The sequence below is a fragment of the Capsicum annuum genome, chromosome 6 (genome assembly GCF_002878395.1).
Source record: "Capsicum annuum cultivar UCD-10X-F1 chromosome 6, UCD10Xv1.1, whole genome shotgun sequence".
NCBI lineage: Eukaryota > Viridiplantae > Streptophyta > Magnoliopsida > Solanales > Solanaceae > Capsicum > Capsicum annuum.
In genome coordinates, this window is record NC_061116.1 from 28,119,163 (window position 1) to 28,134,816 (window position 15,654).

The 15,654-nt window shown below is 33.1% G+C and overlaps 1 protein-coding gene across 4 annotated transcripts; it reads left to right on the plus strand.

Moving 5' to 3' along the window:
- Window positions 1-3,910: 3,910 nt before the first annotated feature.
- Window positions 3,911-15,234, plus strand: LOC107873445 (phosphatidylinositol transfer protein 1). Of its 4 annotated transcripts, XR_007056980.1 has the most exons (12): window positions 3,911-4,245; window positions 5,121-5,151; window positions 5,237-5,385; window positions 6,541-6,632; window positions 6,751-6,758; window positions 6,858-6,929; window positions 7,064-7,231; window positions 8,658-8,753; window positions 9,421-9,543; window positions 11,298-11,564; window positions 13,369-13,663; window positions 15,005-15,234. XR_007056980.1 is itself a non-coding variant. In XM_016720302.2 (10 exons), the coding sequence occupies exons 1-10, from the start codon at window positions 4,226-4,228 to the stop codon at window positions 11,376-11,378; spliced, it is 840 nt and encodes a 279-aa protein (XP_016575788.2). In that variant the 5' UTR covers window positions 3,911-4,225; the 3' UTR covers window positions 11,379-11,680. The 4 variants fall into 4 exon arrangements, 2 of the variants coding, with proteins under 2 accessions (XP_016575788.2, XP_016575789.2); XR_001675338.2 differs by lacking the exon at window positions 13,369-13,663; XM_016720302.2 differs by lacking the exons at window positions 13,369-13,663; window positions 15,005-15,234 and having other exon boundaries at window positions 11,298-11,680.
- Window positions 15,235-15,654: the final 420 nt, after the last annotated feature.

The following is a 15,654-nucleotide window of genomic DNA, read 5'->3' on the forward strand; positions in this document are numbered from 1 at the left end:
TTTTTCAGACATACATAATCAACGTATCACTAAATTAAATTAATTATGTAATAGAAAAATGTGATTTAAGTTATATATTAAATTTTATATTCGTTATCATGAGCTTGTGCCCGAGCTTAGCACGGACCTTATGCAACTAGTAATCTATATAAAAAAGTTATATATAAAACATATAAGTATCGTAAAAAAAAAGTGGGAAATTATCACGATTCAATGTTAAATATTCCAAATCACCTTTAAAAATGTCCAAATCCGAGTTTTGAAGTTAAAAAATGTTGGAAATGGGGTTTAATCCCAAAAAGAAACTATTTAAAGCTGCCACTCACTACCTTCTACGCAATCACAAGGACTTGATCGCGATCGTGACCAACCCAGCCTAATCCCATTATTAACACGGCGTTATCTATGCGAACGTGGAGGTGATTCCCGACCTAGATCCTGCTTACTCTTTGCGATCACAAGCATACCTCCATTATCACGATGATAAAAAATACTTTCATCTTCGTGAATTCAATGGAGGCTCTCGAAGGCAAAGAAATGTTTGTTGTACTAGACATCAACTGTAAAGGTCAAAGTAAAAAATCTCTGAACAAACTCTGTGGATTCTTTTGGGACCCCACAGAAATAAATCAACTATGCTACTAAATCAAATTTAATATTTCGGACTCAACGGAGCGGTCAAAATTTTCAATGAAAATCGTTTTCATCAAGTGTTGAGCCACCCTTAGGCCATAACTTTCCAAATCTTATCTAAATTTTCAAAATCTTATCGGAAGCCTAGAGACCTTAACCAACTACGTTTCTAACCAAAAATTAATATTTCAAACTGATGAAACTGACTGAATTCTATTACGATGTTTGAATCTCCAAATATTGACCAAATTCAATCATTCCAACTTAACGATCTTCCAAAATGGGGGATATTAAATATTATATAAATAAAGGATTGTAAATGTCAAGGGTAAAATAGATATTGTATCGGATAAAGGATCGAGAATGATAATTTCTCAAAGTTGGGGGGGGGGGGTGGAGTTTGATTTTGAAGTCAAAAATTGGAGGGTGTAAATAATATTTCACCCAATTAAATTTATCTCTTTTAAAATTAACATTAATTATATTTTATCTAAACTAGTTTAACCGCACGTATAACCTTTGATTATTTAAAATTAGACGATTTTGTCTATTGAGAAGATTTTTAATGAAGTGCAAAAAGTTCGAATCACTTCTCAAAGATCCTTCATACTTTAATATAATAATGTAAACATAACATATATTTTATTGTAAGCATATATATATTTTACCACTAAAAGTTTCAAGTGGTTAATGAATCATCATTTTTGCGTTTGTCATGCAGTGCCTCTTTTTCTTGCTGCTAGAGGCTAAGATAGACGCATTGATTTCAACCATATTTATAGTACAATTATTTTTTTATTTTTTCTATATTTAAAATACTTCCTTATTTGTAAGGTTAAATCTTTAGAAAATCTTTGGTTGCTTACTTAAAATTTTAAAAAATTTGGTACTTCTTATATTGTTCTTAATCTAACGCTTTCATATTTATTTCTAAATTTTTGAATCTTTATAATCAATTTTAGTTGATTTAGAATTCTTAAGCTAATGAAAAAAGTATTAATTGTCATTAATTCTGATGACTTCTAATAAGGAAAAGTTTACCTATAATTATTTGATTAATTTTCAACTCTTAAATGTCAGGAAAATGGTGAAAAAACAATTTTATCTAAAGCAGAGATTTTTAATGAAAGGCAAAAAGTTCAAATAATATTTTTAAGGCTTTTCATACTTTTAATATAACTAGTTTAGGTGTACGCGCCTCGCGCGTGTACCTCACTTTATTGAAATCAAATGCTACACTAAATAAGATATTTTTTAAAATAATAAAGATGAATACAATAATTAAATTCAACATCTTTTGGAGAATTTAATTAATTAAATCTAACATTTACCAAAAAAATTTATCAAAGCTGATCAACATTCATCTACCACCTCTAAACTGTAACAAAACAATATGGTATAAAAACAATACAATTAAACCTGACCTTTAACTAAAAAAAATCTCTCAAAGCCGACCGACATTCATCTACCACCTGTAAATTCATCTTTGACCTGTATACTACAACAAAATAATACAATAGTGATCACAAAACTTCAGTTTTGATGAAAATAATTTTTGTCTGAGAGAAAATTTTGAACCTAAAGAATGACTTGAATGAAAACAATGAAGATATATACACAGACATTGAATTCTATTATGTTGACAAAAATAGTGACGAAGTTGAGAATTAGAAAATTAAGCATCCACCAATCTGGACATACAACTAAATCAAGTTAGATTAGTATCAATCATATTTTCACAATAAGTAAATCTATTTCTTCTCTAGTTTAATGTGCATTTCAATATTTATAGAAATATTTCCTTAATAGAGTCCTATTTTAGGAGTATTTTTCTATTCTATTTTATGAGTATTTTTCTAATTGATAATTACAAAGGAAAATATTAATTGATTTTCCTTCCATATATTTTTACAGTCCCATATATTTTAGGAGTCTAGTTAATATAATACAAATAATTAAATAATAAATTAAATAAAATAGTGAAAAGATAATTTTGTCTAAAGAAAGATCTTTTTAATGAAGGACAAAATGTTCAAATCACTTTTCTAAGGGTCTTCACACTTTTAATATATTATACAGATTATATAGATATAGTTATAGATATAGATTATAGATATAGATATAAATAATAAAAAAATTTAAAAATATGCTCCCTCCATCTCATTTCGTGTATCGACATTTTCTTTTTGGTCCGTTCCTAAAAGAATATCATCTTTTCTTATTTAATAATTATTTAAAGATATAATTTTACTTTTATTTTTATTGATTCCAATTAATTAAATATAACAATAGTATATATATTTTTAATAAAAAATAATTTAATAAAAAAATATTTTTTTAAACTTCGTATTAGATTAAATTATGACACATAAAATAAAAATGGGACGAAAGGAGTAATAAAGATGTGCAAAAGTAGAAACACTCAAATTTTAAAATGGGGATGGGACGGAGGGAGTAATAAAAATGTGCAAAAATAGAAACGCTAAAAAAATTGAGATGACATCAAGGGGTCGGGGAAAGATCTATCCTGAGATAATTAATTTTGAAATTAGTTATTTCAGAATAAATTATCATATCATTTATATGAGATAATTTATTTTATTACTATAAGATAAATAATGGGATAAACAGTCTCGATACTAATTTATACCTCACACCATGTTGGAGTCCCACTGGTTTTGGACAATCCTCTCTTTATGAGTTAACTTTTGAGGTTGAGTTAGGCCAAATGTTCATTTCTTTATCATGGTATCAGAATTAGGCCACCCAATTTATTATTTTCAATGTCGGACCTTCAATGTCTATTTCTTTATCACATCAGATATAAAATAAAATAATTCTTCATAAGATTATTTATTCTTTATTTCTCACATCAAATGACCCTAAGATTATGTACTTCCTCCGTCTCAAATTGTTCATCTCAAATTTCCTAATTTAATTTCTCATTTTACTTATCTTTTTTCATTAATTAAAAAGAGATAATTTTTTTTTTTTTTATGTTTATCCTTTGCATTAATTATTTTTTCTTCAAATTAAAATGTAAAATCATTTAATATGGGTACTATGGTAAATTATGTATGTTATTAATTATTTTTTTAATCATTATGTTATTTTAATTTGAAACGAATAATTTGGAACGGAGGAAATATAATGTAAATAAAAATAATAACTCCTTTTTTTTTTTTTTAAAAAAGATATCTCCTTGGAAAGCTCAAAGAACGGCCATTTGGCCATTTTGACGCGAAAAAAAAAAACTAGGGATCAAGGCACAAGATGACACGTCGATTTAGAAGAACCGCCTCTTACCTCAAGTCAAACGTGTCTGCTCAGCACCATCTTTTTCTGGAAAGTTCTCCCGCGTCTGCCATAACACTACCATCCTCTGCAACTTCTCTCTTTCTTTCTCATTCTCATAGAAGAGAAGTCTCTCATAGGAGAGAAGTTGTGGTCGATGTAAAATTCGTCTTTCTTTTCCCCTGCTTGCTGACTTGTTTTGGCTTATTGGGTCATTGAAATTGCAGCGTTTCATTCAAGTTTAAAGTCACTTTGCTTGGTCAAAGGAGTTATTTTTGTCAACCATTGACTTGAGAGAATGGTTCAGATTAAGGAATTGTATCCTTTAGTGATGAAATTCTAATTTATTTATTTATTTTTAATTATGTCATGTTTAAGATTATGCGTGCTTAGTTGATATCCATATTGAGATTGATTTTGAATGATCACGAAGGTAATCTTTGTTCATATATGAGTATGAGCTTCATTTCTTCTTTTTTTTTTTTTTTGTGCTTTTTAGTCAATTCTTAGAGTCTGGTGCATATGCATCGGTTCCGGGAAGGGAACGGACCATAACGGTATATTTGTAAGCAACCCTGCATTTTTGCCTAAGGCTGTCTTCACTGCTTGAATGCGTGACTTCCTGTCACTTGGAAACAAGACCATGACAGCGACTTTATCAGTTATTCTTGACACCCCTTTGTCAAATATCAGGATATTGAACTTTATTTTGTACTCTGTCCATCCCAATTTGTTTGGCTCCCTGATTTCCTTTTCTATTCATATAGGATTTGGTACACTTCAATATTTACAAACTATTTAATCTTTACATTTACATTTGTGCATTCCACTAGACAGAAAAGGTAGTTGATACTAGAGATTTTTTTTAGCTTCAAAAACTGTCTTTTATTTTATTTCCATAAACTCTGTGAATTGAAGGGGACCCTTATTGTAACGAGTAAAGTTGCTGCCATGGACCAAGTGGTCATGGCTTCAAGCTGTGGAAACAATTCTTGCAGAAATGTAAGGCAAGGCTGCTCACAGTAGACCCTTGTCGCCTGGCCGTTTCCTAGACGTTGTGTATCGTGGGAGATTAGGTGCATCAGGCTGCCATTTTAAACTCTTCGTTGAATTCCAAACAAATTTGAGATTTTCCATTTTGTTGGTATTTCCTTGACCAAATGACTTCTTTGTCACTTGGGGATTCTCTAAAGTCGAATTGTGATGCCCTTGTCATTGGAAGAGGTAGGCCAAATTGAACAACTTTGAGGATAAACTGAATGCTTATTTTGGTATCTCATGGATAATTAATTTTGTAGTTGTATTGCAGTATCAGGTAGCTCAGATGTACATGGTCATGAAAATGCAACAGCAAAGCACCACAGGTGATGAAGGAGTGGAGGTATTACAAAACAAACCATTTAGTGATGATGGATTTGGAGAGGGCCAATACACATCAAAAGTTTACCACTTGCAGAGGTAACTTGAGTTCAAATTTTCTTAATGAGTTCTGTTTATTATTGCTATATTCTATCTTGAATCAATTGAGTCAGCAATTATTGTAAGTTAAGTACAAAGAGTTTGGACATGGTGGTTATGTCATAAGAAACCTATTTACTGGTTATTGTGGGGCATAATCTTAAAATTTAATTTTTATGAGGTAAAAAGTAGCTATAGAAGCTTTTTTTTTTTTTTTTTTTTGGATAAACCATGGTGTCCGGTCAAGCTCACGATACACTTCGAACACTTCGACCAATTCCGAAGGACAATAAATACGGTGGCCCAAAGCAAAACTTCAATTGGGGGGGGGGGGGTTGTTATCCTCTTCATTTTGTTCCAAAATAGGTGTGTTTTGGAGATTTTCAAAATTAATCTTGTTTTAATACTTTCTTCATTCCACTTTACTTGATTTCTTTTGACTTGGCACACCCATTAAAAACATTAATTTGAGTTTATTTTACAAAATTAACCCTATTAATGATGTCTTGAAACTCGAAATCTAACAATTACTATTTTCTTTAATTATTTAATAGCGAGGTAATATGAGAAAGAAGTAATAAATCACTTGATTTGTGAAAATGAACAACTAATGTGAAACAAACATATTTAGAAAGAAGATCAAGTAAAATAATACAGGGGTACATGAAATTCTATACCATTAAAGAATTACTTTTTTCTTTGAGACATTTAATTAATTGGAACTAAGTTGGTAAAATACTTTTTAGTTTCAAGAATAGTTTATTTTTGAAGGATTTTCTCAAATTAGAAACACCATATAATTATAAATGAAGCTATATACACATATTAGAAAATTTAGGGGCCCCGAAAATTCAAAGGCCTAAAGCAACGACTTTAGTTGCTTTAGGCTTGAGCTGGCCTTGGTAGCCTGCCACCCGCAATAACACGTACTAGGTAACTCTATCTACCATAGATGCGAAGAAATCACCTATTGTTTTTTGGCGCCACTGGGATTAGTAGCTATAGTGGTTCTTATGGCACCATATATCTGGTAGGGATTTTTAATGTTAGGCAAATGTTTTGTTTGGTTGGATTCAACTTATAGAAAACCTTTTGAGCAACTCCGTTTAAAAATCAAAAGCTTATCGTCAAACTCGGTTCGCCTCATCATTGCAGCAAAGCACCATCTTGGTTGACTACATTTGCACCAGTTGATGCCCTTGTGATGCAAGAGGAAGCGTGGAATGCATATCCTAGATGTAGATCAGGTTTATGTTCTTACTTGAAATTAATGCTCTTTTCTTGGTTAGTATACATGTCTTCCTTCTTCCTTCGTACTAACCTATTTAACGGTTTCTGTCGGGCATGTTTCACCATTCAATGCAGTTGTTAAGGTAATTACTTGTGATATCCACAGTCCCCAACTATCTTTGTATTATCGAAGTCTGATACAATGTGCAGTATTAAAATCTTTCGTTGATTTCTTTTTGCAGTCTCCATATTTTTCAAAGTTCTTTATGAGCATTGACACCATCCACAAAGCTGATAATGGATGCTCTGAGAATGTAAGTTAACAAGGGTTTCAATAGCATTAAAATTGGTTGTCCTGCTAGTCTTTCATGCTTGATTAAGTTCACTACTTCCAGTGCCATTTTTCCTGTGGGTATCTTGATATTAACTTGAGATAATAATGTAATAGGTGCACGGCCTAAGTGAGGACCAACTGGCAGTTAGACAGGTGGAAGTTATTGATATTGCTTCAGCTGCCACTGATTATTGGAGTTACATAGTGGGAAGAAACAATGTTGATTTGTCTAATTTCCACTCAGCAAGAAGCGGCCGTGGACCGCTCTTGGAAGACTGGCAGGTTTGTGAAATCCTTTGTACAGGAGAAGTGCATAATACCCCCCTCATCTCCTTTTTAGAAGGTCCTTTTGTTGACTTGGAAACAGATTGGACGTTTGGAGTTCTTGTTCTAACTACCTCTTAGCTTTCTTACTTTTGTTTATCTATTTACTATATTCCACCAAGGTAAACGTACTTGAAAATATGAGTACCACCTTAAAAAACATAACTGGTCCCCTTTTATTTTTTTAAAGAGTAGTTTTAGACTCTGATTATAGCAGCCTTCACTTCTTTTGCTGCGTTAGACTTGGTGTCCTTCAAAGGACAAGGAGAAATGCTTCAGTAAAAGCTTTAACATTAAAGTTTTTGTATGATCCTCTTTAACAGAGGAAAAGTGTAATAGAAGCACCTTGAATTCAAAATGGTTATTAGCTATGAAAACAAGTTGTAATCCTAACTGTTACGATTTTGGGGTACGGATCCAGGTAGGGATACGGGTGTGGTGATTTGGTTAAAAATAAGTCCAATATCTAAAAAATGAGTTATATGTCTAAATATGAGACTTTGTGTAAGCTTACAAGGTATTCCGAGGAGTTAAAATTGATCAAAGGGAGAATCCCGGAAAATAAGTCAAATATCTAAAAAATGAGTTATATGTCTAAATATGAGACTTTGTGTAGAAAACTTACAAGGTATTCTGAGGAGTTAAAATTGACCAAAGGGAGAATCCCGGGGGAAGATGAAGGAAAAGAACTGACAGAAATTTCACAGAAATTTATATATAAAAGCTGGACACCTTAGCTTTTGTTTTGCTTACAGAAATTATTGTATCCCCGAATTTCTCCATCGATTTTGGGGAAAGTACTAAAAATTGGTGTCCGGATATGATATGGAACCCACACCCGTCCCATACCATGCCGACACGGGTGCAACTCCCTATGTAAAGAGTCCGAGTCACCGGCGCAACTGTAGCACCTTCAACTATTAATGTTGAGGTTGAAAGCATGCAGTTATGCTTCCTTTGTTCTTTTTTTTAAAATTATTTTTTGGGTTTGGGAGGGGGTGGGAGTAATTCAATCGAGAGTGTTGATGCTTCATTTTGGTTCTTCTTTAGTTGATTCATTATATTTGGTGATATAGAGCAAACTAGCATGAATATCATTTTTTGCTTGATAGTATGATACCAATAGAATGTATTTCATTAGGATGTTCTAAAACTGTTGCTAATGTCTTCCCTTAGAGACTGACAAGATTACATGCCTTTTCATGAGGGCTGCTGCGTCTGACTACTGTTTATTCTGTGATAAACTTCTTTTGCCTTTCATATGTTGTTGTGGATTAACGTTGACCAAATTTTGCTTCAGTTGCGAAAAAAATTCACGATAGCTCAATGGGAGTTCCACTATTTAAGGCGTCCTGTTAACTCCAATGTTTCTTGATATTGGCAGGACCATTGTAGTCCCGTTATGACAGCGTATAAGCTGGTGACTGTAGATTCTCCATACTGGGGCTTTGGGAGCAGATTGGAACAGGCTTTGATGGCGGTATAAATTTTGGATACTACATTAAATAATTGAGTTTTTGAGGAATTGTAACTTTATATTGTCTGTTTGTAATGAATCTAGAGCATTAGCCTTTTCTAGGAGGAACCTCAACACTAAAATATTCATAATTTTTGGGATACATTTTACCAATATTGACTATCTAATGAGGTGGTGACATGTAAAAAATAATTCATGGCATATTAAATTATTTGATGCATCGTCCAAAGGAGGATAGCCTAAGGTCTTTGAAATCTATGCTTGCAGTAGCAAGTGGTCTCTCTTAATCTTATATATTGACACTGCCAATGCTGGTTTCCTCATCAAAACTGATGTCCTATATGTCGGTTCTGAGCTTCGTATTGCTGATTGTAAATGAGGAAGGTTAAAGAATGTGTTGAGATCTAGTCAGTGTGCTTAATTTTCAGATTTGGGTGATCTAGTGCTTTCTGCGGCTGTTTAATGAAGATCACCTGAGTTTTTGGTCCTTTAGTGCCCTGTATAAATGATCACTCACTTGAGTAAGAGTGTACAATTGATAGTTCAGCTGAATCAGTTCTGTGAATAACTGTTCTTTTTGTTTTCACAATTTCTTATGAAGACGTTAAAGTTCCATTTTTTATGGTCCCTATCACCATTGATCACGAATAACTGTTGTATCTTTTTGTAGGGGGAAAGGTCGCTTTTCCTTGAAAGTCATCGTAATTGTTTTGCCTGGATTGATGAATGGTTTGGGCTGACAGTGGAGGTTTTGCGTGAGTTGGAGCAACAAAGTGATTATTCATTGAATAAGGTAAAGCAGATCTATACATATATATTCTCTTTCCTGGAGTTATATGATCACCTCACTGCCGAGCTTTTGTTTGCAACTTGATAAATAAGTTTGATCTTTGAAATGCTCAAGTTTGTTGACTTTTTAATAACTTGTTTTTTATGCTTTCTTACCTGCTGCTTTCTCTAGCTGCCGCAGGATCATTATTTACTCTTCCCTGTTTTTAGTTTATTTTAATATCCCTTTTTCCTTTGGTTTACGGCCATGACGTGAAAAATCCCATCAACAGCCTCATATTTTGGTTTAAGAGTAATTATGTTTCTTTTATATTTTATCCCTAGTGTTATCTCAACTGATCAGATTGTTCTGTCCATACTTTCAGAGACGATGAGGCGGAAAAATTGAGGGATTATAGTTCCCCCTTGAAGTTCCCCATTCCCGCCATAATTAATAATTAATACTTCAACCCCCACACTTTGAAATGAACCTGCAGAATTAACATCACTTTTTCCAGAAAGCATTAGATCATTGGGGAAATTATATGAGACTTCTGAAGTTGTTACATCAACATTTTTGTTTATTCCTAGAAGATGCTCTATACCTCTTGTAAGTCTTGACAGATGAGGAATGAGTTTGAGCATGTTTTCAGGCATTGATAATCTTTAAGAAGCTAGATAGATTAAAAGTTGATATTCTCATGGCCTTTTCTCTAAGAAGAAAGTGAAAAAGAAAAAAAAATTAATCCAAAATCCAAGTGTAATCCTTATAAGTTGGGTTACAATACATGTGGTATGGTGTTGGAGAATCCAACTCATGTAGGATGGTGTTGGAGAATCCAATGCTCTGGGCTGCTCTCATCTGTTCAGTAATGAACACATGGTTTTCAATGAATGGGTTCAGCCAATAAAATTGTAAGCGGGGCTATAGTAAAGGGTCTTCTTCTGGCTCTTCCGATATTTTCCCCGTTGGCCATTGGTGTTCCCCCTCTTAATTTATGTAGTATCTGGACAATGTAATTTTGAAATCACATTCTTTTAAACGCTGAGCATTTTAGAGATGCAGATTCAGTTTTTTGGAAAAGTAATTGTAGATTAAAATTTTTAAGTTGTCAATTGAGTATTTATAATCGAGCTGCAAATTGAAATTATAATAGTTGTATATGTGCTTAACTTTAATGCATAACTAATTTAATTTAAATCTATTTAATTTTTTTAACAAATTTATTATGAACGGACTCTTGAAAAATATTAGGTTATCATTAAATTTGAATTTTGTGCCGTTTTCAATTCTCATATTTCCTTGCTTACATGCTCTTATAGGGATAGGTATGTTATGACATGTTTAAGACAACAAACCCTATAATGTTTTATGTTCCAACTTTCTTAAACCCATGTCCAATCAAATACTGTCATTTAAAATGAACGCACCAAGGATGTGCAGTGTCATAAAAATTACCTGTGGGTAATCTACTAACACTTTCCGACTGGCAGTTTGGGATATGAAAAATGTTATGACCTTTTCTAAAAATTTTAAATCTCAAAAATAAAGCAGAATGTAGCGGAAGTTAACAATTGGTACCTGTGAACGTTTGATGATACAGAAAACTATAGTATGTACTGTACTGGGAATTTTCTTTTTATGACACCTTGGTGTGACTGCTAGCCAATTGAGCGTTTTGTCATATTGATTAGAAAACCTGCACTTTTCAAGTTAAACATGCATTTTATTTGTTGCCTTGGGGTTGATGTTTGCGGCTGACCAAAATTTTGTTGTAGAAACTTGGCTGGCCTTGCTCGACTGAGAGTTGGATGACACAAGAGGAAGCTCCACTTGAAGGCGAAAAATCTGTTGCATGAATGTGATGTTAGTATATACGGTAAGGCTGCTAGTATACTTTTCAGAATCGTATTCATGGAATGGGTCACAATAGAAGATTATTGGTGTACTTTGAGGCTTTACCACTAGTTTGCAGCAAAGATACATATGCTGTCAACTTGTACATGAAAAGGTGGGGCAGCAGCAAGGTTTTGTTTTCTGCTAATGTAAGTTATGTTGAACTGGAAACATTTTAGTGAATGTTAGTTCATCTTATTCATCATAAACGTGGAAAGTGTATATGATGATAGTTTAAAAAATTACAATTGAATTTTCGTGTACATTTCTTCGAGTTATTTGCAATGCCTTGCATGGTTCTTTTTTTGGTATATGTGATTTTGTGTGGTTTCCATCTTTGCCACGGGTTGAAATGGGTGTAACCTTCACTTTACTGCCAAAGTTTGCCAAGCTCTGCAGATAGCCATTTTCATGTTACCTTTTTCAAAATTCTGTGAAAGGTTTCTTGGATGGGCTGCACCCTCTTCCTCCAACCCTAAGTTGGGAGCTCCGAGGGAGGGATAGGAAAAAGCTTTGGGCTGAACCTGATTTCATTCAATTGCAGTATATCAATTTAGCATATCAATTTAGCAGACTTAAAAGATTAGAATTTCAATGAGTCGGTTTAAAAAGTAAATACCATTTCGAATAATCTTGAAATATTGTTTGATTATAAATATATGTATTGTGGATGTTCATTATACAGTTTCTTAGTTTTTAAACCTGTTATTGGATAAGTTCACAATGATTTGAGTTAATGAGGGAGTTAAAAGAGTCGTTCCCTAGGGAGGGAGGGGTGAAATAAGACCTTTGTGCTGAATTTTGGAAAAAAAAGGAGTCTTGTGAACTAATTTTTTTTATATGCAGTATTGAGGGAAGGGCATCAGGAGAGTGTATTGTATACATTCTTATATTGTATTTCTGTGAGAGGTTGTTTTCAAGTCTTTGAACTCATGATCTTCTCATCACATGGCAACAAATTCATCTATTTAGCATACTTCATCTATTTAGCATACTTGAAAATAAAGTACTTACTACTATTTTAATAGATAATTAAAAATGTACTACTACTATTATTTTTACCTTGTATACAGTTGATGAAGTATGTGAAATCAAGAAATGAGTCATTAATGTGAATACAATATCTTTATCACCCTTTATATTTATTAACTTTTTATCTTTCTATTTTATTTTCCTTAAAAAGATAATAGACAAATAGACAATTCCCCTAATGTATTTAGACTATGTTTACGGACTATCTTTTGATGGGTTTTGAGGAATGTTTTAACACCTTTTCTTGGAAAAAATAATTTTTTTAATCTTATAGATTTCGCAGACTAACGAAGTTTATATTTTCTTAAAAATTAGGTGATAACTCTAAAAACATTAAAATCAAAGGTACACAATCATCAAGTTGACATAATGTAACAATCATAATTGTGAATTTCATCTTTTTGTGTGTTTTGACCGTTTTGTCCTTTTTCATGGTTTTTCTATGCTATTTGTAAGATGTGGAATTGGTTGCCACAGTTTTTGATGAGTTCATGAGTCATTTGAGTGAGTTTGAGGTCCTTGGGGGTTTCTAAAGTGACCAGTTTGACTTTGATCAATGTTTTGTGATTTGCGTGTCACATGGTGATTTGGACAGTTTCTTTAGATTGAAAATATCGATTTTGAGTTAGTAGAGTAGTTAGTTCGCGTTCTGAATCTTTTTATATTGCATCTTGACCCTTTAGACGCAACTAGTTAAAAATAAGCGTAAAGAGTCTTGAGGGCTAAATTATTGTAAACAATCTCTTTTCATAAATTTTGATGTTTCCATTGAGTAAGGAATGTCGAAAAAAGCCTAGTAGCATGTCTAGTTTATTTCTATGGAATCCTCAAAATTTTTCAAGTCCCAAATTGTTAGTGCAGTTTTCTAGTGCAACATTAAGGGATTCATTGCGACCGTGTTGATATATGTCGCGATTGCAGCCCTTGATCCAGTTACTCATCGCGATTGTGAGGGGGGACACTATGATTGGAAAAAGTTAAATGATGGATTGAGTCAGGTTCACTCATCACAGTCGTGAGACCCAGCTGCGAGATTGCGATAACCAACTTAATGCCAGACAATGTTGACCCTCGCGATCGCGAGGTGACCGTGATCGCGAGATACTGTTTACCTGAATAGTATAAATTCTCCATTTTCGTGATTGTTCACTATTTATGGACTTGGGGACCTCAGGAAAGGCAATTCTAAAGGGGATTCTTCCTCAATCTTTCTTAGGTAAGCTATACACTCCAATTTTCATCAATTTCTATTGATTTTTATCTTCTAAATGACTTTAAAAAGTTAATTTCAAATTGAATTTTTGGGGTTTTCACTCGATAAAACATTAACTTGGTTTTAATTTAATTTAAAGGTCGATATCACCTTGTTTTTACATGAGCTTTCATATTTAGACTCCTCCTGGTACGAGGAACACGTTTCTAAAATAAAAATTTAAATTTACCCCTTTCAATTTCGAACCTATTTTTCAAAATTATTTTTGAACCCAAAATAAATATAGTCAATATGAGTATCATTAGTTTTTTTGACGTATAGATTACATTTTTAATAGATTTAGTTCGTTTTGAGATTGCTCATGAAAGAAAGGCTCTACGTTGAAGGATCTGGGCTTGAATTTCGGCTCTTTGATGTAGGTTATGATTTGACTTTCTCCAGACTGGGTTGAGTAGTTAAACATTCTCATAAAGCATGCTATGTGTTCGAAAATTAGACAAGGAAATTGTATTTCGAGGTTATTATTACTACCGTATTGTCGTGTGGGGGCTTATATGCATATTATTATTGACTTGAGAGATTATATTTAGTGTGATGTCATGTGGGGTCTTTATTTGATATTGTAGATCTTATTTGTGCATTAAATGTCATTATTATTATTGTGATGTCCATGCGGAGCTTATTATTGATGTCGTAGATGACTATTTATTCCAGCGGCATCATGCGAGGGCTTATATCATGAATTATTGATATATTGAGTTGATTCTGAGCTCATTTATACCTATATTGAATTGATTATTATCTTCATGCTGATTGGATGTAAACATTAGATCCTCATTTCATACATACATATTCATCAGATATTGATACCATGAGAAACACCGATTTTGAAAGAGAATGAGATACTTTATAAATCCTCAACTCTGAATTGTGTCGATAAGGTGATTGAGATATGAGTTTAAGATTTGAGAAATTATATAGGGTGCAAACCACCGTGGATCCCGTCTTGAAGCACAGAGGCTCAAAAGGTGATGACTTACATCATCATTATCCCACCATCATTGCATTGCATTGTATCATTGTATTTTTCTTATGTGAGTGTTGTCGTATACTTAGTATTCCTTGTATTTTCGTGTGTAGTTAGCCTTATTTAGATGTTACATTGTAGAAATTGTTAGTAGATATGGTGTATGCTATCGTTTGAGAACTTTTTGGTATGCAGGTGGAAGCATGCTCATAGTATTCTTTGGGTATTTAGTTTTCTACTTTGTTCGGTCAATCTATGATACCTACTGAGTACAAGTGAACCATACTCACTCCTACTTCTATGCCCTTTCAATGCAGATTCCAATACCAGTGTGATTTGTGGTGGCCGATTGGTATGGTGAGAAATTGACGTTTTGAGGTACTGGTGAGCTCCAGCGTCCGAGGTAGACTTTAAGACCTCATCCTATCCTTTTTGTCTTTATTTACTTAAAAGACCGACTTATGCATTATTCAGTTGTCAAATTTGTATTAGATGCTCTTCACAATGACGCCAGGCTTTGGGGGTTCTATGTATTTTCTTTCGGATATTATGTTACATATTATGGTCTGCGTTTGTTCTAGAAGTCTTGTATTGCGTTATTTATTCTATATATTTTTTCTTTTTGGTTTGGGTTTCAACTTACCTACCAAAGCTGGATCGAGGTAGGTGCCATCATGACCTCAATTTTTAAGTCGTGGCAAATTGTTATCAAAGCACCATATTCATCAAATTTCATAAGTTAAGAGCAAGATGTCTACTAGAGTCTCACGGATCGATACGTTGACTTCTATATCTATGTTTGAGAGGCTATAAGACATGTTTAGGAAAAACATCTCTAAATTGATTCCTTCTCGTGCAGGTTATTTATGCCCATTATTCAAAACTTGTATTCCATTCTTTTCTACGAGGTGGTGAGGACTAGATCTAGAGATGTTGAGGATGCTTAGCTAGTACTTGGTGTTGGAGC